The 24,817-nt window shown below is 38.3% G+C and overlaps 1 protein-coding gene across 2 annotated transcripts in view; it reads right to left on the reverse strand.

Annotated features, from left to right (window-relative positions):
- LOC126485158 (GTP 3',8-cyclase-like) overlaps positions 1-24,817 on the reverse strand; it is a 293,950-nt gene that overhangs the window by 263,952 nt on the left and 5,181 nt on the right. For both annotated transcript variants that reach the window (XM_050108829.1, XM_050108830.1), the window contains exon 3: positions 7,183-7,296. In XM_050108829.1, coding sequence (XP_049964786.1) covers positions 7,183-7,296 — 114 coding nt within the window. The remainder of the gene's footprint in view (positions 1-7,182; positions 7,297-24,817) is intronic.

Raw genomic sequence — 24,817 nt, forward strand, 5'->3', positions numbered from 1 at the left:
GTAGATGACATCTCTAACAAGATATTAAAACAATGTGGAGAATTTACAACTGATGTTCTGAGTCACATATGTAATGCATCACTAACTCAAGGTATTTTCCCAGACAGTTTAAAATATGTCATTGTCATAGCCTCTCTAGGAAAAATGGGACACCACATATGTCAATAATTACCGGTCAGTATCCTTGCTTACAGCATTTTCAAAAATCACCAAGAATGTAATGTACTCAAGAATGGTTAGCCATCTCAACAGTAATGGGATACTTAGTAAATCACAGTTCGGATTTCAAAAATGCTGTTCTACTGAGACAGCTATATACAATTTCACTGTCCATGTAATAGAGTCTTTAAATAGTAAAATATCGCCAATAGGAATTTTCTGTGACTTATCCTAAGCATCTGATTGTGTGAACCATGACATTATATTACAGAACTTGCAACTCTACAGTATAAATGGAACAGCATATGAATGGTTTAAGCCATATCTACAAAAGAGGAAACAAAAAAGTTTCTTTCTATGGTTTAGATGATTTAAGGAAGTTTGCCACTTCATGTAACTGGAGTGAAATTACATTAGGTGTTCCACAGGGTTTGATCCCGGGTCTCCTTCTGTTCTTGATATAAATGAATGATCTTCCTACCTTCTCTGAAACAAGAAGCTAACCTGACACTATTTGCTGATTATGCAAGCATCATTATTTATCCAGTAAAAGAAACTCCAATAGAAAATGATACAAATAATGAATTTGCAAAAGTTGTTCATTGCTTTTCTGCAAATGGGCTTGCTCTGAACTTAAAAAAAAAAAACACAGTACATCCAATTTTCTGCCACAAGGAGTACAGTTCCTTCAATAAAAATAACACATCAACAGAAGTCAGTAGACAGGGTAGAGCATACTAAGTTTGTAGGTGGACATATAGATGAGATTCTTAATTGGAAAAATTCATATTTTGGATCTCCTAAAGCGACTAGGTTCAGGAACTTTGCAATCAGAATAATTGCCAATTCTGAGAATATAGAAATTAGTAAGCTAACATACTTAGCACAATTTCACTCTCTGATGTCATACGGAATTATATTTTGGGGTAACTCAACACTTGGGCAAATGTATTCACTGTTCAGAAGAAAGAGGTTAGAATAATTTGTGGGACTCATAGTCGCACATCTAGGCATCTGTTTAAAAGGTTAGGAATTCTTACAACAGCCTCATAGTACATTTACTCACTAATGAAATTTGTTCTCAATGACATGGACCATTTTAAAAACAACAGTGACATTCATGATTATGATACTAGAAGGAAGAAAGACTTACACTCTCCTCTTCTTTACCTATATTTGGCACAGGAAGGGGTAAAATATGCTGCTGTAAAACTTTTTGATAAATTACCAGATGAAATAAAATGTTTGACAGACCATACATGAATTCTTGAATAGGAATAAATAAATTTATAGGTATAATATATGAGTTTTGTGCCATTTAATAATATGGGGTACATGATAAAAATTTTAAGCATAAAAAAATTGATTCATGTATGCATTTATTATGCACTTGACACATTCCACATCATAATGGTTACTGTGAGAATGATCAATGGAACACATAACCAAAACAAATGAAACTGATTGTTGCCCACAGCAACAAGGTCTTGCAATGCAGACTTTGTCTGCCCACTCTCTACTGCCTTTCTTATGTAAATCTTGTCCCCTCCACACTTCTCTACTGCTCCACTTCACTGTGTGATAACACCTTCCTACATGGGCTATAGTTTCTACAAAAATACTTAACAGCTATTTAAGAAGCATAAAAAAATCGAAAAATTGTGTAATTTAAGACAGAAATATAGTGAATACACATCTTTTATGAGTTTTTATTGTTTTTAAAAATTTAAGTGAAGGTACTCTATTTTGCAGAAACATACAGACAGAATAAAAACATTCTTGTATTCAGATTTGGGTCTGTTCGCTACTTAATAAATTCATGAATTTCATTTACAGTTCGGCACTGGAATAGACATTCCGGACATTTCTTTTGAAATCTGCCTTTAACGTTAAGGACTTTTGAATCACAGAAATTATTCAATACTCGAGATGAGAGTGAACTCAAGCACAGTTTTATAAAAAATGTCAATAATCCACTCACTCTGCTACGGTCTGCTATAGGAGGAGATCAGTACAAGGAATCAGCTTCAGTTATATATTTGGCAGGATCTAATATAGATTAAGGCATGCATGGCAGTTAAAGTTGAAAAAGTCAATTTGTTTTCACATTGAAACAATAAGAGGAATTTATAACCCACTGCCTGGCATATTGCCATATAACAACAAGGGAAATTTCTGGATGAACTAAAACATAAAATAAGGACTGTAGAGGACTGATGTATCACACATGTAAACACGCAACAGAAAACATTATTCACACTAGTTTTTGAGCTCTTTACCTTCCTCCAGCAAAAATGCACATATTCACACACACAACCACACAAACTCCCAAGCACACTCTCAAACAACTATAGAAAGGTTGACTAATGATTATTGATTATTGAGAGCAGTTGCCTGCACAGCTGCAGGTGCTGAGGATGTAGAGAAGGACACACAAGGCAAGGAGGTTGGTTGGTTGGTTGGTTGGTTTGGGGAAGGAGACCAGACAGCGTGGTCATCGGTCTCATCGGGTTAGGGAAGGATTGGGAAGGAAGTCGGCCGTGCCCTTTCAGAGGAACCATCCCGGCATTTGTCTGGAGTGATTTAGGGAAATCACGGAAAACCTAAATCAGGATGGCCGGACGCGGGATTGAACCGTTGTCCTCCCGAATGCGAGTCCAGTGTCTAACCACTGCGCCACCCCGCTCGGTAGGCAAGGAGGGATAGTGGGATTAATGTGGGGAAGATCTTTCGACAGATAACTCAGTGGCTGCACACCAAGACAAAAGTAGTGCAGAAGATAGAGGGGAAAGGAAAGGGGGGACAGGGGTGAGAGAGAGGGGTGAAGTGGGAAGATGGGGAGGGGTGAGAGAGGGGAGGATATAGGAGGGGGAGGGAGTGAGAGAAGAGGGATAGGGGCAAGAGAGGGAGGGGGTGGGAGGGGAAGGGGGAGAGAGGAGTGGGGAGGGGAAGGGGAGTGAGGAGGGAAGTGGAGAGGGTGCGGGTAAGAGGAGGGGAGGGGAGGTGGCAGATGGGGGGAGGTAGACTGGGAGGAGAGGGGGAGGGAGAGGGGGAGGGAGAGGGGGAGGGAGAGGTGGGAGTGAGAGAAGGGGAGGGGAAGAGAGGGGGAGGGGAGAGAAGAGGGGGGAGAGGGGAGGGGAGAGAAAAAGGGGAGGGAGGGAGGGGAGAGGGAAAAAGAGAGGGGGGAGGGAGGGGGAGAGAGAGAGAGCCCACTTGACACGACACGAGGCAGGAGGAGGGGGGGAGGGAGCAGCAGGACATAATCTGGACAGGAAATGAATGCTGTAGACAGATGAGAGAAGGGAAAAGGTCAGGTGAGGCAGTGGTAGACAGTTAAATGGAGGTTTAGGCCAAGGGGATTGTACAAGTGCAGGATATGGTGGAGAGACAATTCCCACCTGTGTAGTTATAAGAAACTAGTGCTGCCAGGGAGTATCCAAATGGCTCCCTTAGTGAAATAGTTGTGGGAGTCACCTGTGTTGTGGTGCACAAAATGTTCGGCAACTGGTTGGTCATATTTGCAGTTTGCCATAGTTTGGAGGTAACTATTCATGCGAGTAGATGGTTGATTACTTGTCATGCCCACATAGAACACTGGGTAGTAACTGCAGCATAGCTGACACAAAACATGGTTGCTTTTAAATGTGGCCCTGCCTTTTATTGGCTAAGAAATGACAGTGAGTGGACTGTGATAGGAGATGGTTAGGTGTGTGGGACATATTTTGCACTGGAGTTAACCACACCCATGGGGTGCATTCGGAGTAGGTTTGGAATAGGGACGGATAAGTATATTCTGTAAACTGCGTGGGCAGTAGAACACTGCACGATGTGAACAGGATACTGTCTGTCAATAAGGTTTTATCGAGCTAGTCCACAGACAGATCTGCTGTGTCATCTCCTGAAACACCAGTAAACCTGTTAACCAGCCACCGACCAGAACTCCTCTGATCTGCTAGTATCACCTTGGCCTTGAAAAGATCAACAAAAAGCTCAACCACACCCTTCACCAGGTTTTCAACTACCTCTCATTACTCCCTGAGATGAGGGACATTGTACCTTAAATCATACCCACATCAACCAAAGTAGTGGTTTGCCAAGCACCAGACCAACAGAATATCCTTGCCATACAGCTCCCAATCCTGCACCCCATGGGTCATTTCCTTCTGGTCAACACAGGAGCAAGACACTTCCATACACCAACCCACCATCCACCACCTCGTACTGCAGTCAAGTCATATGCATTGTAATGTTCTGATATAGGCTAGATGAAGTGTATGAGAACTTTAGGGGAGTTTCAGGTGAGACATAGTTTTCGAGCAGTCAGGAGCAAATGCCGAAAGACAAACATCCAGTGATAGCAGGTAGCTCCTTGGGTCAGCACCAAACACTGTCACAGGGAGCACCTAAAAGTGGTGTGGATTTTGCGACTCTTGGAGGATACTTGTAGGAGACTCAAACAATCGAAAAGTCAGGATGGAATGAAGACAATATTATGAAAAGGATAATTGCTACTCACCATATAGCAATGATGCTGGGTCAAAGATGTGGACAACAAAACAACTTTGCGACAGTCTTTTTGTTGTGCCTATCTGACTCGGCATCTCCACTATATGTAGCAACTATCCTTTCACAATATTATAGGAGACTCAAGGAATTCTAGAGTTTCAATTACTTTATTCCAACTTAACTACTACACTGAAGACCATTTATAAACATAGATGAGAGAGAACAGAAGAAGAATCACCCAGTGCTTCATTAAGTACAAACATTTGAGAGCAACATTAAAAGTGAGAAAACAGACTTAAATTGGACATTACCCAAGGTTGGTGTTGAGCAACACGTAATCCCAACACTCTGACTGACAAATACTTGGAATACGAAAACCTGAGGCTTTAGAAAGTATTCTGACAGCACAATGTTTCTGCAGCCACCCCACTAACACTACTGGAATGTCACAGTCATTTGCCAGTCTAACATGGGGCTTTTCTCCTTCATGGTGCCTCCAACCAACTTCATTTTGCATCCTTCCCCTTCTTCTTCTCTGCTGGATGACTGCTTCTAGCATTCAGACTAACAAGCTGTACATTTGGTAGCAACAGCATCCAGCTGAAAGCTAAACATCACTGCCCTTCTTAGTACGGTAAGGAACAACAGTGTTTTACATCGCCATGCTTCACCCTGCAGACGCAGGCTTCTATCTCATGAGCAGAGGCCTCTACTTCAGCAGTTTTCTTCATTTTCCCTCTCAATCTAACTTCTGTGAAACTACTGATGCGGCTATTCTTAGGTGTAATGGTCATTCTTGCTGCATGTGCTAAGAAATGCCTGTTTATGATTATCGCCTACTTACAACAACATGTAGATGGTTGTGGAGATACTAATTAGTTCTCTTTATCATGACTTATACCCTGGGACAGCTGTCCAAGCATTTGCAGTTCGTAAGTTTCCTCCATTACTATTTCCCTAGAGTAACCTAAAAGCTACGATTTACGCCTGTACCTACAGTGTGTCTCTGGTTTCTTGCCTCGGAGCACTCTTGCTGACTCTCAACAGTCTCAAGCTTAACAGTGAATGATTCAATAAGTTGTTAATATATGACAGCATTTCCTTTCCAATGGCCAATGGCCTTGCCACACTGATAATACTGGTTCCCATCAGATGACTGAAGTTAAGTGCTGTCAGGCTTGGCTAGCACTTGGGATGCTGGTAAGCGGGATGCACTCAGCCGTTGAGACAACCACGTAAGGAGCTACTTCATTGAGAAGTAGTAGTTACGGTCACAAAAACTAACAATGGCCAGAACAGCAGTGGGCTGACCACATGCCCCTCCACAACCACATCCCGTGACGCCTATAACCTGCTGTGGCAATCACTTGATACCATTTGGGCCCCCCAGGGCCCATCCAGACAGAGAATTTCCTACCCAATAAAAGGCAAGGTCATGTGTAAAATCCGAAAAGTTTACATCAGCTATGCTGCAATTACTCTGCAGCATGCTATGTGGGCATGACAAGTAACCAATTGTCTACTTGCATGAGTGGCCATCGTCAAACTGTGGCAGTCTGCAAACTTGATCATCCAGTTCCCGAACATGCTGTGTACCACAGCACAAATGACTTCAACAGCTGCTTCAGTAACTGCGCAAATGGATTCCCCTACCAGAATAGTTTCTCTGAACTACATAGGCGGGACTTCCCTCTCCAACACATCCTGCACTCACGCAATTCCTCTGATCTAAACCTCCGTTAATCAGTTCCTCATTACCTTTTCCCTTCTCTCTTCTGTCCTCACCACTCCTTTTCACTCCAGATCATGTACTGTCTTCTCCCAGCACTCTCCCCCCACCCCCAGAGGTGGCATGCATTCTCTCTCTCTCCCCCCCCCCCCCCCCGCCCTTCTACCCTTTTCCATCCTTCCTCCTTCCTTCCTGTCTCCCTCTTCATCTCTACCTTCCTATCCCTTCCTCCCATCCCTTTCAACCCCACTTCCTTTCTCTATCTCTTACAAACTCTACCCTCTGAATTTCTTTTGTCTTGTTGTGCAGACACTGAGTCATCTGTCGAAAGACCTCCTTCACACTATCCTACTAACCCCTCAGTTCTAGTGCATTCTTCTCTCCTCCCTCCCCACCACCATCTGCGCAGGCAAGTGCTCTCAATAAGCGATAATCAACAGCCAGTCTCACTGCAGGAATGTGGTTGGGTGTCTGTCTGCCTAAATATGTGTACTTTTTCTAGAGAAAGCATAAGAGCTCGAAAGCTAATATGAATACTGTTTTCTACTGCATGTTTCTATATGCCACACCTCACTCCACTGGTTTCTCTTATATTATACTGTTGTTTAGATCTAGCAAGTACACATTAAAAAGGGTTTGAGCCTATTCCTCGAGCCAATATGACATTTAAAGTTACATGTAGCAGTTTAAATAATAAAATGTGTATTAAATAAAACACTCATACTCAAATGTTTACAAGGAAGTAATCAGTTTATTTTAACTTCGAGTCTCTACATTACATAACTTACCCCACCATCTATTATGTATAATCCTTTGTCTTTCTTCACAATATTGCAGTGAGACCTTGACACATACATTGATAGGCAATTGATTTCATTATATCGTGCCCTTCCAACTCTGTACTGTAAACAGAATTTCAAACTGTTATCATATCTGTGTTACATGATATGGAGTATGTGAACTTACACTACATCTTACTTGTTGAACATGTTATACTTGTTGGATAATAGATGAGAAGCAAATATGCCTAAAATGATTGGAGTTATAAATAAAGATGTTTTTGGTTAAAATGAAAGCATGTACTGGAGATGTTATGGTAATAAAACAGTGAGACCACATGACCTAGAGAGAGACGTAAACAAATAAGAATTGTTTCTTCTCTGTAACATCTGAGATTTATAACGAGGTGCACATTTATAAGGAACTATTATAACATCTATTATTTTTGCTTATATAAGGTTCCAACTGTTTGAAGAATAAATTATGACTTCTCAATTAGATATTTTAGCTGTTGTTCTTGTTGTTGTTGTTATCTTCATTCTGAAATATGTCACAATTTTGTACAATAATAGAGAAGCAGATGTGCCTAAACAGAATGGAGCTTTAAATGAGGATACATTTGCTGAAAATAAAACCATATTTACAGAACTTGCTAATAGTGATAAAAGGGCAGGATCATGTGACACACAGAGCTATGTAAACAAATACGAAATGTTTCTTCTCTGTAACATTGGGGATTTATATTGTTACAGCTATTATTTTTGCTCATGTATAAGGCTCCCCACTGTTTCAAGAAAATTCCAACTTGACAATTAGGAGCAGCTGCAAAAGTTGCAAAGTGTAACATAAAACAAACAAGGTATCTGGCCTTGTAAGTAAGATATGGACATAATGTTGAAGGAAATCACGAGTTTACACAGCACACAACATTGTCTTCACTGATAATGATAAAATATTTTGATAAGCTAGATGTTAAAATGATTAAAATAAACAAATACGCCAGGATGTAAAGATCACGATAAAAAGAAAAAGCTTAGCATTGCATGAAACTCTCTCTCTCTCTCTCTCTCTCTCTCTGTCTTGTAAATTCTTGATTGCCTTCATCATGGTGTCCTAATTCTACCTACTAGGTCCAATGGCCTATTTGTTTTTTCTTATACTTCATAACTTTTGTTGCTGATGATTGTGAAGTTAGGATTATTTTTTGAAACAATTGGAGCCTTAAGTGAGCAAAAATAATGAGTGCAATAATGGGTCCCTATAAACATCCACCATGTTATAAGTCCCCGATGTCAATGAGAAGAAACAGTTCTTATTTCTTTACAAATCTCTCGGAGTCACAAGGTCTCACTCTTTTATCCCTACAGCATGTCCTGCAAATACATTCTCATTTTTAGCAAAAACACCCTAATTTAGAATTCCAACCTGTATACATTTGTATGTGTGGCAATGAACATCAGACAAAACAGAGATGAGCTAAGCACACTGAAAAACATTAAAGCATCAGCTTTGAAAGACTGAGAAATCAATCAGGCAAAATACAGTTTTAAAAAGAGATCCACAGCAGCTGCATCAACCATAAAAAAAAAGAAAAATATAAAGAAAGAAAGAAAGAAAAATAAAGAAAGAAAGAAAGGAAAGAAAGAAAAGATGTGATCTCCGTTTATCACAATTCCCTTGTCTGTTGTCTGAAAACAGAATGCACCCAGTAAAATGTAATGCACTAACTGTAGAGGGAGAACAAGGCTTGTATACAGTAAGCAGATTAAAGTGGATATAGGTTGCAGTGGTAATGCAAAGATGAAGAGGCTTGCACAAGGTGGTCCATGTGGAGAGCTACATCAAACCAGTCTGAAGATACATCATCTTCATCAAATCATCATCATTGTCAACAACAATTAAAACATAAATAGACAGACCAAGGCTACTGTATTTTCTCTGTCTGAGTGTGCAGATGATATTACATCATGGCAGCAGTATATCTACATGCACACCATAAGCTGGGTGTTCCCAAGTTAGATGACAACCAGCATCCATGTGAAAGTGGAAGTGTCTTTTTCATGACAAGTTATGCAGATTATCATCATCTTGCCTTTCGTTGCTGTGGGTGTGTATACATGCCCTGCTACATTGCTGCTCAGGTGAATAAAGAGCTAGTTGTGTTTCACAGGAACGATGTTTTCTGAACCCATGTTGACTGTGTGTCAATAGGCATAGTGTTGTGGAAAACGGTGGACAGCATACTGCACATGTTTTGCGCCAGTCACATGGAAATTAATAATACGATTTGATTTTTATTGATGCTTTTTATGTGCTTTTTTGCTTCTGGACAATTAAAAACCGATGTGATTGATCCTTTTTATGCGGTTTTTGGCTTCAGGACAATTAAAAACCGATGTGACTGATACTTTTTATGTGGTTTTATGCCTCAGAACAATTAAAAACCCATGCGAGTGATGCTTTTTATGCGGTTTTGACCTCAGGACATTAAAAATAGATTTTTCCCATCTTATGAGATATGACCTTGCCATGGTGGATGGGCTTACTTAACTAACAGTATCACAACTGTACACCCATGCACACTGAGTAGTACAGTTTGTTTAAAGTCAAACATACACCTTAGGTATCGTTGTATGATTCATTCTTCATTTTTAGTTGACCACTATTAAATCATGATGCTTACAGCGCCCTCTTTTGCTACATTTTGTAACTATTTGTTTTTCTTCTGCCATAAGTTTTCCCCCTTCTCCGATAATATTCCATATCAATTTGAAGTTATTCTGACCAGTGGTGTTATTTCTACAGTGGTTTGAAAGTTGAACTTTAATTATAATGTTTCTGTATTTTTAATTATTTCTAGTTCATATTCCACATCATGGTCTCTATCCCATCTCTTTGGATTATCATTAACATAAAATTAGGTAGAAGCAGAAAGTGTGAAAAAGCTATCTATGATGTTAATGTTACTTAACACAAATTTAATCTTTCATTTTGTTGTCACAATGCTACAAAGGCCAGTTCCCCTGCTCTTGGTAATCAGAAGTCCATACCTGGCTCTAAAGCTGGGTTTCTACTGGCATGAATTTCTTACAAGTAGATCCCCTGCTACCACTCCCATAATTCAACATACGTGTGGAAACATGCAATTTGCATGTTGTTATACCAACTTACACCTAACTTTTGAAAGTTAAGTGGCGTTCTACCTCCTCCACCATCATCTACAAGTTTCAGCAACTATGATTAGTGGATCTGCTCTCATTCTACTCTGATTCATTCAACAGCACAGATCTAGAATTGTTTGTTTATTTACATGAAAAGTTAGTATCATACCAAAATAATGTGCTTGTTCTTCAACTAAGTTAATGAATACCTTCTAAAGTGACAAAATATTCTTAAACTATGTGACAGGGACATCTTTTAACATTCAACAACTCTTTATAATCATTTATTTGTATCAGAGTAACATATCATCTTTCAAAGCGACGAAATGATTAAACAGTATCGTTACTGACAGAATGGACTTGTCGAAGTTCATATTACAGCAGAACACTCAATACTGTAAAGGTATTTTTTATTTCAGTATAGTGATAATAAGGTCTTGCTTTAGTCATTGAGTGTAAGTATTATGGCGAAATAGAAGTTTATTTTTAACTTTAGAGAATTAAAACTACTCTTGTCCATCATTAAAATCCTATGCAAATATGACAGTGTTCATATTGGCGCTGTTACTGAGTGATTACTTTTCTCCACAGCTTTATAAATTCTGATTACAAAATAAGTGCTGCACCAGTGAAAGAAACATATACAAATATTGCAGTGACATCAGTTTGCCAGATGTGTCAGTGTTACTTCTAATTTAATGTGAGGTGGCATGACAGCTTGCATACGTGTACTAGATCTTGCTACAGAGCCACAAATATAGCTCAAAAAAGATTTCAAAATTGATGTTACTCATTCAAAAATGATTTTAAAATGAATGCTGTCTCAAGCAGATAACTTCCTCATTAGCATACTGGATGTTCCCAAGTGATTGCTACAAGATGTTCACTCCCATACCCAACTTTAATAAAAAAAATATGACCTTTTAAGTTGAAAAAACTTTTTGAGTATCCCATTCATCAAAAAACAAAGTTCATTGTATATTTTATTTTTAGTTTCAGAAATGTTGATGTGCGAAATCAGATGATTGTTTTTATACACACTGTTTATAATTCACTAGGTCTCAGTGTGGTTTCAGGCCCCAATGGTTCATATTCAAAGATGTGAAAATGTTATTTCTTTCGTGCAAGCTTCTTTTGAATCAAAAACATCTACTGAAGGCACTCTAGCTGATCTGATTAATGTATTTGATTTAGTAAACTGGAGATACCAAGGCATTATGGCATCCACGACTTGGAACCTTTGCCTAAGGATCAATTCTTCAGTCACTGTCATTTGCAATGTTTGTTAATGATCTTCAGAGTAATTTGTCATGTATATCTGTACATGATGCAGATGACACAATGACTGCAAATTCTGGAAAAGATGTGAACAAACTGAAACTACAAAACGGTGAGTCCTTCAAGTTATCAAATACTTGGTTTAATGCCAATGAATATCTGGTAAACTACTTGGCATGTATATGGATGCAGATTTTATCTGTTGAGTAAACTACATAAATGTCTTTCTGAAAAACTGTACATTTGTTCATATTGTGCATTCTTTCACTTTTACATAAGATTTGGTTTTGTTGGGTGGGGTGATTCTCCTGGAGAAAAAAAAATGTAGCAGAAGTAGAGCATTAGCTGTTTCCATAACTGAAACATCTTGTGGGCCTAATTCCAAACAGTAAATTGTATTAATAGTTACATGTCTCTTCATACAGAGTTGTCCCTTTGCTTTAAAAGAAAACCACCACCAGTATAGCCTAAGGCAGCCTGTGCACAAACATAATACTTATCAAATATTAAAAACAGATACACAAACAACTAGAGAAAACGCAGTGTAGTTACAAGTGTCTAGTTACAAGACGTTTTAGTATATTACCTTCATAGGTACCACAGGTCTCACTAAAGTGGCTGAAAGAGAAGGTCTATCTTAAACTTGAAGAATATGAGAATTGTGTAGCGGTTGATCTTAATTAATAATTAATTAACAAAGTTTACAGCTTCCACCACCTGAGGAGGTGCAGTGGGGAATTAGTCCACATTAAAGAAGAATTACATGATTGTCAGAACACTCAATAAAGAAGTAGATCAGAAATTGAAATAATGGCCGTAATCTAAACATACTGTCTCACAAAAGAGAAAACACTTCATCCTGACAACTCATTGAAGAGCCCAGACTACTTCTGTGCTGTAAATCTGAATAAGAAAAATAAACAGAAACCCAGGAAAAAATAACGATTTTGAAGGGGGTTTCATCGAAAAATATTGTTGTTGTTCTTAACTATGTGACCAATAGTTGAGATTATAGTAGCACACGAGCCATTACCAGCAATTCAATAAAGAAACTTTAGAATACCTGCTTGGTTGATGAGTAATTATTAAAGCCATCAACTCTGCTGTTGAAGAATGAGTGGGAAGATCGTCAATCACAATTTCTAAGGACTAAAACTGTTTCATTGGTTCCACAACTATGTCATAGAATTGAGAAGCAATGGAGTCCACCTGGCACAGTGATCCAGCTCGCCATCAGTGTCCGCTACACACCATGCTGCACAGCAACTGTGGTGAGCTGTACTTAATTCATACTACTTTTTTGTGACAGTAGTACCTACTGTGAAATAATTTAAAAGTGTCTACATCCAAAAACAGAGACGTTGAACGAAATATATATACGCCAGCTTGACAGTTCATGGGGTCGCGGGTAAATATTCAAATGGTCATTTCTTTTGTTATGTAGTTATGAATAAGCACTTAAATTTTGTGTGCATGCTTTACACCTTCCTTTGATATTTACAAGAGCCTGGAAACTACTTTTGCAGTCTGGCAGAAAGTAGTGGAGAACATACTGAGCATAATTTCCAGTCTGCAAGTCCAGATTCCTCTTTATGCTCACTGAAAGAAAATGTGCCTCTTTGCTGTTTACACAGCAGGATCAGGAACTACGACTATTAGTAAAACTTTTGAGTTTTAACTGATTGCTATATTCTGTAAAAGTTCACATGTACAAAATATAATAATATCCCTGATAATAATAATAATAATAATGGTAACGACACTGCTAGCCAACTGGAAAATGATTTAAATCCAAATAGAGGTGTTTTGCAGGATATGCTTCCTGCAACCACCCTAGAAGGAAAACAAAGACAGAGGACGAGATGGTCAGATGAAGTTAATCTGTTATTACCAAGCAACAAACCTAGGAACCAACACAACTGGATACAGATCACAAGTATACACAACATTTATTACCAGATACCCAGAATTAAAATTTTTAACAGAACAACGACTAGCTGATCAGATCTGTGTAATAATAAAAAATAACAGGATACCCCAGTCAGAATTAGAAAACATCAAACAACAAGTACAACAAATACTGGAACAAAATAATGTGCAATCAGAAAAAGAAGAAGAAAATACAGTAATGGACTCAAACATCCCAGAGCAAACAAACAAAGAACAACACGCACCAATTAAACAATTAGAGGAAAACGAAATCTTAAGACAGCCAACAGAACAAGCACAAATAGAACACGAAGTGACACAGATGTTAGATATAGAAGAAAAATTTCAGCTAACATATATAGAATACAAAGACACAAATACAGACATTAGACCATTCTTGCATAGACCACCAAATAACCCACAAGTCGAAACAACAATAAAAACTATCAACACAATCATACACAACAAAATAAATGAAAACACAACTATGGAAGAGTTACAACTACTGGTTTATATAGGAGCACTCACTACACTAAATATACACACTAGGCAGAGATCAGAACCAACAAACACACAGAAGAAACCCACAAAACCAGCATGGCAACACAGGCTACAGATCAAAATAGAAAAACTGAGAAAAGACATCGAACAGCTAACACAATTTATAAGAAATGAAATCTCGGAAAGAAAACGAAAAAGGTTGAGTAAAATCTCACAACAAGAAGCGACAGAGCAATTAGACGAAAAGAAGCAGAAATTACAAGCATTAGCCAAACGACTCAGAAGATACAAAAAAAGTGAAAATAGAAGGAAACAAAACCAAACATTCAACACAAACCAAAAGAAATTTTACCAGACAATAGATAACACACACATTAAAATAAACAATCCACCAAACATAACAGACATGGAACACTTCTGGAGCAACATATGGTCAAACCCGGTACAACATAACAGGCATGCACGATGGATACAAGCAGAAACATACACATACAAAATGATACCACAAATGCCTGAAGTGATAATTTTGCAACATGAAGTCACCCAAGCAATTAATTCTACTCACAATTGGAAAGCCCCTGGAAATGATAAAATAGCAAATTTCTGGTTAAAGAAGTTCACCTCAATTCATTCACATCTAACTAAATTATTTAACCAATATAATGGAAGGAAACATTCCACGTGGGAAAAAATATATATAAAAACAAAGATGAGGTGACTTACCGAACAAAAGCGCTGGCAGGTCAATAGACACACAAACAAACACAAACACACACACAAAATTCAAGCTTTCGCAACAAACTGTTGCCTCATCAGGAAAGAGGGAAGGAGAGGGGAAGACGAAAGGAAGTGGGTTTTAAGGGAGAGGGTAAGGAGTCATTCCAATCCCGGGAGCGGAAAGACTTACCTTAGGGGGAAAAAAGGACAGGTATACACTCGCACACACGCACATATCCATCCACACATACAGACACAAGCAGACATATTTAAAGACATATTTAAATATGTCTGCTTGTGTCTGTATGTGTGGATGGATATGTGCGTGTGTGCGAGTGTATACCTGTCCTTTTTTCCCCCTAAGGTAAGTCTTTCCGCTCCCGGGATTGGAATGACTCCTTACCCTCTCCCTTAAAACCCACTTCCTTTCGTCTTCCCCTCTCCTTCCCTCTTTCCTGATGAGGCAACAGTTTGTTGCGAAAGCTTGAATTTTGTGTGTGTGTTTGTGTTTGTTTGTTTGTGTGTCTATCGACCTGCCACCGCTTTTGTTCGGTAAGTCACCTCATCTTTGTTTTTATATAAATTATTTAAATTTATTTAAATTTATTTAAATTATTAAATAAATTATTTAACCATTACATTGCAGACCCATACACATTCCCTGATACACTTACACACGGAATAACATATCTGAAACCTAAAGATCAAGCAGACACAGCGAACCCAGCTAAATATCGGCCCATAACATGCCTACCAACAATATACAAAATATTAACTTCAGTCATTAAACAGAAATTAATGACACATACAACACAGAACAAAATTATAAATGAAGAACAAAAAGGCTGTTGCAAAGGAGCACGAGGGTGTAAAGAGCAACTGATAATAGATGCAGAGGTGACATATCAAGCTAAAACTAAACAAAGGTCGCTACACTACGCATACATTGTTTACCAAAAAGCTTTTGATAGTGTACCCCACTCATGGTTACCACAAATATTGGAACTATACAAAGTAGATCCTAAATTGATACAGTTCCTAAACATGGTAATGAAAAATTGGAAAACCACACTTAATATCCAAACAAATTCAAATAATATCACATCACAGCCAATACAGATTAAGCGTGGAATATACCAAGGAGACTCATTAAGTCCTTTCTGGTTCTGCCTTGCTCTAAACCCACTATCCAACATGCTAAATAATACAAATTATGGATACAATATTACTGGAACATACCCACACAAAATCACACATTTGCTATACATGGGTGATCTAAAACTACTGGCAGCAACAAATCAACAACTCAATCAATTACTAAAGATAACAGAAGGATTCAGCAATGATATAAGTATGGCTTTTGGAACAGACAAATGTAAGAAAAATAGCATAGTCAAGGGAAAACACACTAAACAAGAAGATTACATATTGGATAACCACAGCGACTGCATAGAAGCGATGGAAAAAACGGATGCCTATAAATATCTAGGATACAGACAAAAAATAGGAATAGATAATACAAATATTAAAGAAGAACTAAAAGAAAAATATAGACAAAGACTAACAAAAATACTGAAAACAGAATTGACAGCAAGAAACAAGACAAAAGCTATAAATACTTATGCCATACCAATACTGACCTACTCATTTGGAGTAGTGAAATGGAGTAACACAGACCTAGAAGCACTCAATACACTTACACGATCACAATGCCACAAATATAGAATACATCATATACATTCAGCAACAGAAAGATTCACATTAAGCAGAAAGGAAGAAGGAAGGGGATTTATCGACATAAAAAACCTACATTATGGACAGGTAGACAATTTAAGAAATTTCTTTCTAGAACGAGCAGAAACTAGCAAAATACACAAGGCAATCACTCATATAAATACATCGGCTACACCACTGCAATTTCATAACAACTTCTACAACCCTTTAGATCACATAACATCAACAGATACGAAGAAAGTAAATTGGAAAAAGAAAACACTTCATGGCAAGCACCCGTATCATCTAACACAGCCACACATTGATCAAGACGCATCCAACACATGGCTAAGAAAAGGCAATATATACAGTGAGACAGAAGGATTCATGATTGCAATACAGGATCAAACAATAAACACCAATTATTACAGCAAGCATATTATTAAAGATCCCAATACCACAACGGATAAATGCAGACTTTGTAAACAACAAATAGAAACAGTAGATCACATCACAAGTGGATGTACAATACTAGCAAATACAGAATACCCCAGAAGACATGACAATGTCACAAAAATAATACATCAACAGCTTGCCTTACAACATAAACTTTTAAAACAACATGTTCCTACATACAAGTATACACCACAAAATGTACTGGAGAATGATGAATACAAATTATACTGGAACAGAACCATTATAACAAATAAAACAACGCCACATAACAAACCTGACATCATACTCACCAATAAAAAGAAGAAATTAACACAACTAATCGAAATATCCATACCCAATACAACAAATATACAAAAGAAAACAGGAGAAAAAATTGAAAAATACATCCAACTGGCTGAGGAAGTCAAAGACATGTGGCATCAGGATAAAGTTGACATCATACCAATTATACTATCAACTACACGAGTCATACCACACAATATCCACCAGTACATCAATGCAATACAGCTACATCCAAACATATATATACAACTACAGAAATCCGTAATTATTGATACATGTTCAATTACCCGAAAGTTCCTAAATGCAATATAACACATACCGTACAGTTAAAAGGAAGTGACGCTTGATCAAGGTCCGCGTCACTCCATTTTTAACCGGACTTAACGTCTGAGAAAGTGAAGGAAATAATAATAATAATAATAATAATAATAATAATAATAATAATCGTTTCAGAAACAGCACTATTAACAGTGCAGAGATGACCACTGTGGGAACTTCCAAGTAAAATGGTATATCACCCTGATTTCTAATCACCAAAAGTTACTTCCTTGCCAATATAGCGGAAAAATAACTTCCTCACTTGCCACGTGGTTTTGTCAGCATTGTGGGCGACACACAGTTACTTCTGTGAAATTTAAGGGAACCAGGATAGTGGAATATCTTCACAGGTTCACTTCCAGCTTTTATGGAAAATCGCATTCAACTCTGCCAAGCTCTGACGTCGTCCAAGACACCAGGCAAGCAGGCATTTGACTGACATGAACATATTGATATCCTGGTTCAAAGTGTCTCTCCTAACTGCCTCTCAGGCCATATTTATATATGGCCACAGTGGACCACCAAAGGGAACATCTGCTATCAGTCGTCCTAGGGACAGGGTCAGAATCTAAAAGGCCCATTTCTCGGACACGTATTAATTAATAATAATTGTTTAACAATTTGTAATCTTCTCAATTTGTATATAAATAGAATTAAGTTTGGTTTAGTTATTAAAATGTTTTAGCTGGCTACAATTTTTTAAAGCGGAATCGACAGTAGAACATGACCTCTGAACTGCCTTTTTAAGATTCCTTGTTCTCATAGTTATTTATGAACTGTCCCGAAACTTGCTATAGCTGTATTACTGCACTATTGCAATCGCGTACTGTAAGTACAACCTTCTATTACAAATACAAATGATAATCAATTATGAGTAAGGACTTCATTTCAAATTTGGTTTTTAGTAAATAATTTGAAAACCAAAAGAGGTAACTTATTGGTGCTACATATAGAAGAAGTTTACATCTTACTGAGGATGTTTCTAAGTCTAGTATTTAGAGCCTTTAATTTTTCATAAAGACCCAAATAACTTTTGATTGTGATGTACATGATGTGCATTTGTATATTATGACCAGTTTTTAGCTCTCTAGTTCTATTATTTAGTGCCACTATTTTTTCTTAAGGTCGTATATTTTGCCTGACATATGGAGGGCTTATTTCAATAGTATAATTGAATATTTCTGGTATCTCAACTGCAGATTTTTCAGCGCTCATTTAATTTTAGGACTCTGCATCTCAGAATGAACAAAAATGTACTTGTACGACTATTGAAATAAGCCCTTCATATTCATTTGATCATTCTGAGACCTTAAAATGTTAAAAATAATATACTTAAGCCTACACTGATCAAGTTTGGAGCATTTATTTTAGATTTAATGTCACAATTATATTATGGTGTAATCCTTTGTATGTTAAGCACAGATGTTATGATGATGTGACATTGGTAGTAGTGAATTGGAGTAAACCCCTGCACACTAGCTTTCCCCTATGCCTCTTATAACGATACAGCACTTGTTTAGCCTCAAGTTAGCAGCAGTAGAATATTAGGTGCAAACTCGTTATGGTTTTACCATATGCCAATATGAGATGGAAGAGCTATTCAAGATTTTTGCAGAATTAAAATCTGACTTTAATAATAAATTGGATACTACTTATGCAAATATTGAAACTGGAGGTATTAAGTTAAACCCAGAGGCAGATGTACATTCTACATGTTTTTAAAGATATTTTATAAGTCCCTGCTTAAGTGTTGTGATGAATCCAAAAAACTGATTTTTCCCTGAGTTATTTGGAAGAGGATGATGCTAAATGAGGAACTGGTCATTCGAAGAATTCCCTTCTTGGAATGATATTCAGGAAATGTTTAAGAAGTACTGGTTGTCCAGCACACATTAAAAGTTAATGCTAGAGTTATTTGGCCCAAAATATTATAGTAATAGTTGGCATCCTGGTAGTTATAAGAAATACAGAATGTCCCAAAATAATGTATACATTCTTTGAAACTGAACATCTCTTTAATGAAAGGGGTTAGAAATACAATTTTAGTGGTACTAGGTGCCTCATGGCCCGACTTAAGGTGGTAAATGTTCAAAGTGGTGTCTGTCCATCGCAATACACTATCGACAAAGACTTACAACTGAGCGACATGCCAATGTTATTGTTTCCAACGGAATAGCAGCACAGACTTGTTTAATTTGCTCTCTAAGGTCATCCAATGTGTGTGGTCTCACAGTGTAAACTGTATTCTTGAGAGTACCCCAAAGAAAGAAGTCTAGAGGAGTTAAATCTGGAGATTGAGTGGGATACTCCACACTCCATCTTCGTCCTATCCATGTGGTACGGAATGTATGATTGAGAAATGTCTTCACATCCAGGTGAAAGTGAGGTGGCGCCCCATCCTGTTGAAAGTAATAATCTTCCATTCCAGACACAACGCTAAGACCAGGAGTTATCATTTACAACATTTCCAAGTACGAGTCACCCGTGACAGTGTTGTTGAAGAAGTACAGCCTGATTAACACTCTAGAAGACAGACCACACCAGACTGTTACTCCTAGTAGATTAACATGCCTTTGCTCAGTTACGTATGGATTCTCCCTGGCCCAGTACACGCAATTATGGTTGTTAATTGCTCCATCAAGTTCAAACGTCGCATCATCTGACCAAATAATTCGATCTTGGAAACATTGCTCTTCTTCACATCTGTTAATGTGCCACTCACAAAATTCGCTTCGCCTATCAGGATCATCCTCGTTAAGAGCATGGAGAAGTCTTGGAATGTAAGGCTTAAAGTTCTGAGATGGCAAAATTGTATGACCCCTGCTTCTGCAGATCCCAGTCCCATGAGAGCATTGCCTCACATATTTCTTCGGGGATCGTGTGTATGCCTGGATTACTGCATCAAAACCCTCATTGTCTGTTGAACTTCTCTTTCGTCCACTATTTCTCTTCTTCTCATTCTGCACTGTTTCTTCGATTTCAAACTTATCTCTGATTATTAGAATTGTTACTCTTGTTGGTGGTGGTATTCCAAATTCAGCTCTCCAATGTCTCCAATTTTTCCCGAGGACATGCAGCTTTACTGTATGATTAAATGATGATGGCGTCCTCTTGGGTAAAATATACCGGAGGTAAAATAGTCCCCCATTCAGATCTCCAGGCGGGGACTACTCAAGAGGATGTCGTTATCAGGAGAAAGAAAACTGGCGTTCTACGGATCGGAGCGAGGAATGTCAGATCCCTTAATCGGGCAGGTAGGTTAGAAAATTTAAAAAGGGAAATGGATAGGTTAAAGTTAGATAAAGTGGGAATTAGTGAAGTTCGGTGGCAGGAGGAACAAGACTTTTGGACAGGTGATTACAGGGTTATAAATGCAAAATCAAATAGGGGTAATGCAGGAGTAGGTTTAATAATGAATAAAAAAATAGGAATGCGGATTAGCTACTACAAACAGCATAGTGAACGCATTATTGTCGCCAAGATAGACACAAAGCCCATGCCTACTACAGTAGTACAAGTTTATACGCCAACTAGCTCTGCAGATGATGAAGAAATAGATGAAACGTATGACGAGATAAAAGAAATTATTCAGGTAGTGAAGGGAAACGAAAATTTAATAGTCATGGGTGACTGGAACTCGTCAGTAGGAAAAGGGAGAGAAGGAAACATAGTAGGTGAATATGGGTTGGGGGGAAGAAATGAAAGAGGAAGCCGCCTTGTAGAATTTTGCACAGAGCATGACTTAATCATAGCCAACACTTGGTTCAAGAACCATATAAGAAGGTTGCATACCTGGAAGAATCGCGGAGATACTAAAAGGTATCAGATAGATTATATAATGGTAAGACAGAGATTTAGGAACCTGGTTTTAAATTGTAAGACATTTCCAGGGGCAGATGTGGATTCTGACCACAATCTATTGGTTATGAACTGCAGATTGAAACTGAAGAAACTGCAAAAAGGTGGGAATTTAAGGAGATGGGACCTGGATAAACTGAAAGAACCAGAGGTTGTACAGAGTTTCACAGCATAAGGGAACAATTGACAGGAATGGGGGAAAGAAATACAGTAGAAGAAGAATGGGTAGCTCTGAGGGATGAAGTAGTGAAGGCAGCAGACGATCAAGTAGGTAAAAAGACGAGGGCTAATAGAAATCCTTGGGTAACAGAAGAAATATTGAATTTAATTGATGAAAGGAGAAAATATAAAAATGCAGTAAATCAAGCAGGCAAAAAGGAATACAAACGTCTCAAAAATGAGATCGGCAGGAAGTGCAAAATGGCTAAGCAGGGATGGCTAGAGGACAAATGTAAGGATGTAGAGGCTTGTCTCACTAGGGGTAAGATGGATACTGCCTACAGGAAAATTCAAGAGACCTTTGGAGAGAAGAGAACCGCTTGTATGAATATCAAGAGCTCAGATGTCAACCCAGTTCTAAGTAAAGAAGGGAAGGCAGAAAAGTGGAAGGAGTATATAGAGGGTTTATACAAGGGCGATGTACTTGAGGACAATACTATGGAAATGGAAGAGGATGTACATGATGATGAAATGGGAGATATGATTTTGCGTGAAGAGTTTGACAGAGCACTGAAAGACCTGAGTCGAAACAAGGACCCCGGTGTAGACAACATTCCATTAGAACTACTGACAACCTTGGGAGAGCCAGTCCTGACAAAACTCTACCATCTGGTGAGCAAGATGTATGAGACAGGCAAAATACCCTCAGACTTCAAGAAGAATATAATAATTCCAATCCCAAAGAAAGCAGGTGTTGACAGATGTGAAAATTACTGAACTATCAGTTTAATAAGTCACAGCTGCAAAATACTAATGCGAATTCTTTACAGACGAATGGAAAAACTGGTAGAAGCAGACCTCGGGGAAGATCAGTTTGGATTCCGTAGAAACGTTGGAACACGCGAGGCAATACTAACCTTACGACTTATCTTAGAAGAAAGATTAAGAAAAGGAAAACCTACATTTCTAGCATTTGTAGACTTAGAGAAGGCTTTTGACAATGTTAACGGGAATACTCTCTTTCAAATTCTGAAGGTGGCAGGGGTCAAATACAGGGAGCGAAGGGCTATTTACAATTTGTACAGAAACCAGATGGTAGTTATAAGAGTCGAGGGGCATGAAAGGGAAGCAGTGGTTGGGAAAGGAGTGAGACAGGGTTGTAGCCTCTCCCCAATGTTATTCAATCTGTATATTGAGCAAGCAGTAAAGGAAACAAAAGAAAAATTCGGGGAAGGTATTAAAATTCATGGAGAAGAAGTAAAAACTTTGAGGTTCGCCGATGACATTGTAATTCTGTCAGAGACAGCAAAGGACTTGGAAGAGCAGTTGAACGGAATGGACAGTGTCTTGAAAGGAGGATATAAGATGAACATCAACAAAAGCAAAACGAGGATAATGGAATGTAGTCAAATTAAATCGGGTGATGCTGAGGGAATTAGATTAGGAAATAAGACACTTAAAGTAGTAAAGGAGTTTTGCTATTTGGGGAGTAAAATAACTGATGATGGTCAAAGTAGAGAGGATATAAAATGTAGACTGGCAATGGCAAGGAAATCGTTTCTGAAGAAGAGAAATTTGTTAACGTCGAGTATAGATTTAAGTGTCAGGAAGTCATTTCTGAAAGTATTTGTATGGAGTATAGCCATGTATGGAAGTGAAACATGGACAATAACTAGTTTGGACAAGAAGAGAATAGAAGCTTTCGAAATGTGGTGCTGCAGAAGAATGCTAAAGATAAGGTGGGTAGATCACGTAACTAATGAGGAGGTATTGAATAAGATTGGGGAGAAGAGAAGTTTGTGGCACAACTTGACTAGAAGAAGGGATCGGTTGGTAGGACATGTTTTGAGGCATGAAGGGATCACAAATTTAGCATTGGAGGGCAGCGTGGAGGGTAAAAATCGTAGAGGGAGACCAAGAGATGAATACATTAAGCAGATTCAGAAGGATGTAGGTTGCAGTAGGTACTGGGAGATGAAGAAGCTTGCACAGGATAGAGTAGCATGGAGAGCTGCATCAAACCAGTCTCAGGACTGAAGACCACAACAACAACAACAACATGTCAGCATACGACACTCACATTCTCTGTTTTCCAGTAACACTATAGCATCCATTTCCTTTGTTCAAACGATAACGCCATGTTCGCTGACAATCCTGAAACAGAAGAAATCATTGTTATGTTTTTCACCGCCTTCTTAATTATTACCCATAAAAATTGTACTTCTGTCTCCTGTAATTAACGATATTCTCTGTTTCAAAGAGCGTACACATTATTTTGGGACACCCTGTATATTGAGTGGTAGCTAAAAAGCTCAAAATACGTGGACAATCCTATAGAGGACAGCCTGTAACTAAAGTGTTGGTGCAGAGGATACCTTACTATGTCAAGAAAGATATATAATATTTTAGCAGATGACGGCAAACTGTTTATTGACATTTATCAAAGGTAATGATATACTGAACAAAGAATGAGGAGACTACGCACAAGGTGACAACTGCCAACCAGACAATAATGAAGAGAAAGGTATCCACACACATTTTAATGAAAAAGTAATACGAAGTATTGTGAAGTAAGGATGTGGAATAATAATAGGAGAAATAATCAAGGAAGTAACGAGGCATAGACAATTCATTCTAGTAATGTAAACAACATCATCAGGAACTTGGTTGACACTTAGTGTGGTGGCTGATGTGAAGGTATCTCCAGCAGCTGTCGCTCCCATCAGCCACCGTGCCGAGTGTCAAATTGTTGTGTGAACAGTAATGTAAGTACTAATATGCTGATTGACTGGAGAACACCTTGCAGTTTGTTGTTCACTTTATTGATCAGATGAACACGAGCTCAATGCAACTCACTTTGCTTGTGTTGCACAATAGACAGGGCATCACACAGTTGAGTACCATCAGCTTACAGTCATGTGATGCCTTTTGATACCACTGGAAAGTTGGCGTTGTTTTGCAAACTCACATCACCAGTTTTGTAAAGGGCTCGTCAATACTGTTGTGGAGGCCGAGTTGCCACCGTGTTACGGCAGGCCAAGTTTGAGAGTTTGTGGAATGGCTTCTGGTGCAGTACACCGCTAAGACAATTTGTCCCTGCCACTATTACACAACTGTGCCCCAGGGTCAGGTGACAGGATAGGTGAATGAAGGTTCAACAACACTCCAACAAATTAGCAACAAAGTCACACAAATGAGTTAAAAAGGTTTACTTGTCTTTGTGACTTGTTGAATGATTAAGTCTGCAATACTGCATGTAATATAAGACAAA

The sequence above is a fragment of the Schistocerca serialis genome, chromosome 6 (genome assembly GCF_023864345.2).
Source record: "Schistocerca serialis cubense isolate TAMUIC-IGC-003099 chromosome 6, iqSchSeri2.2, whole genome shotgun sequence".
Classification (NCBI taxonomy): Eukaryota; Metazoa; Arthropoda; class Insecta; order Orthoptera; family Acrididae; genus Schistocerca; species Schistocerca serialis.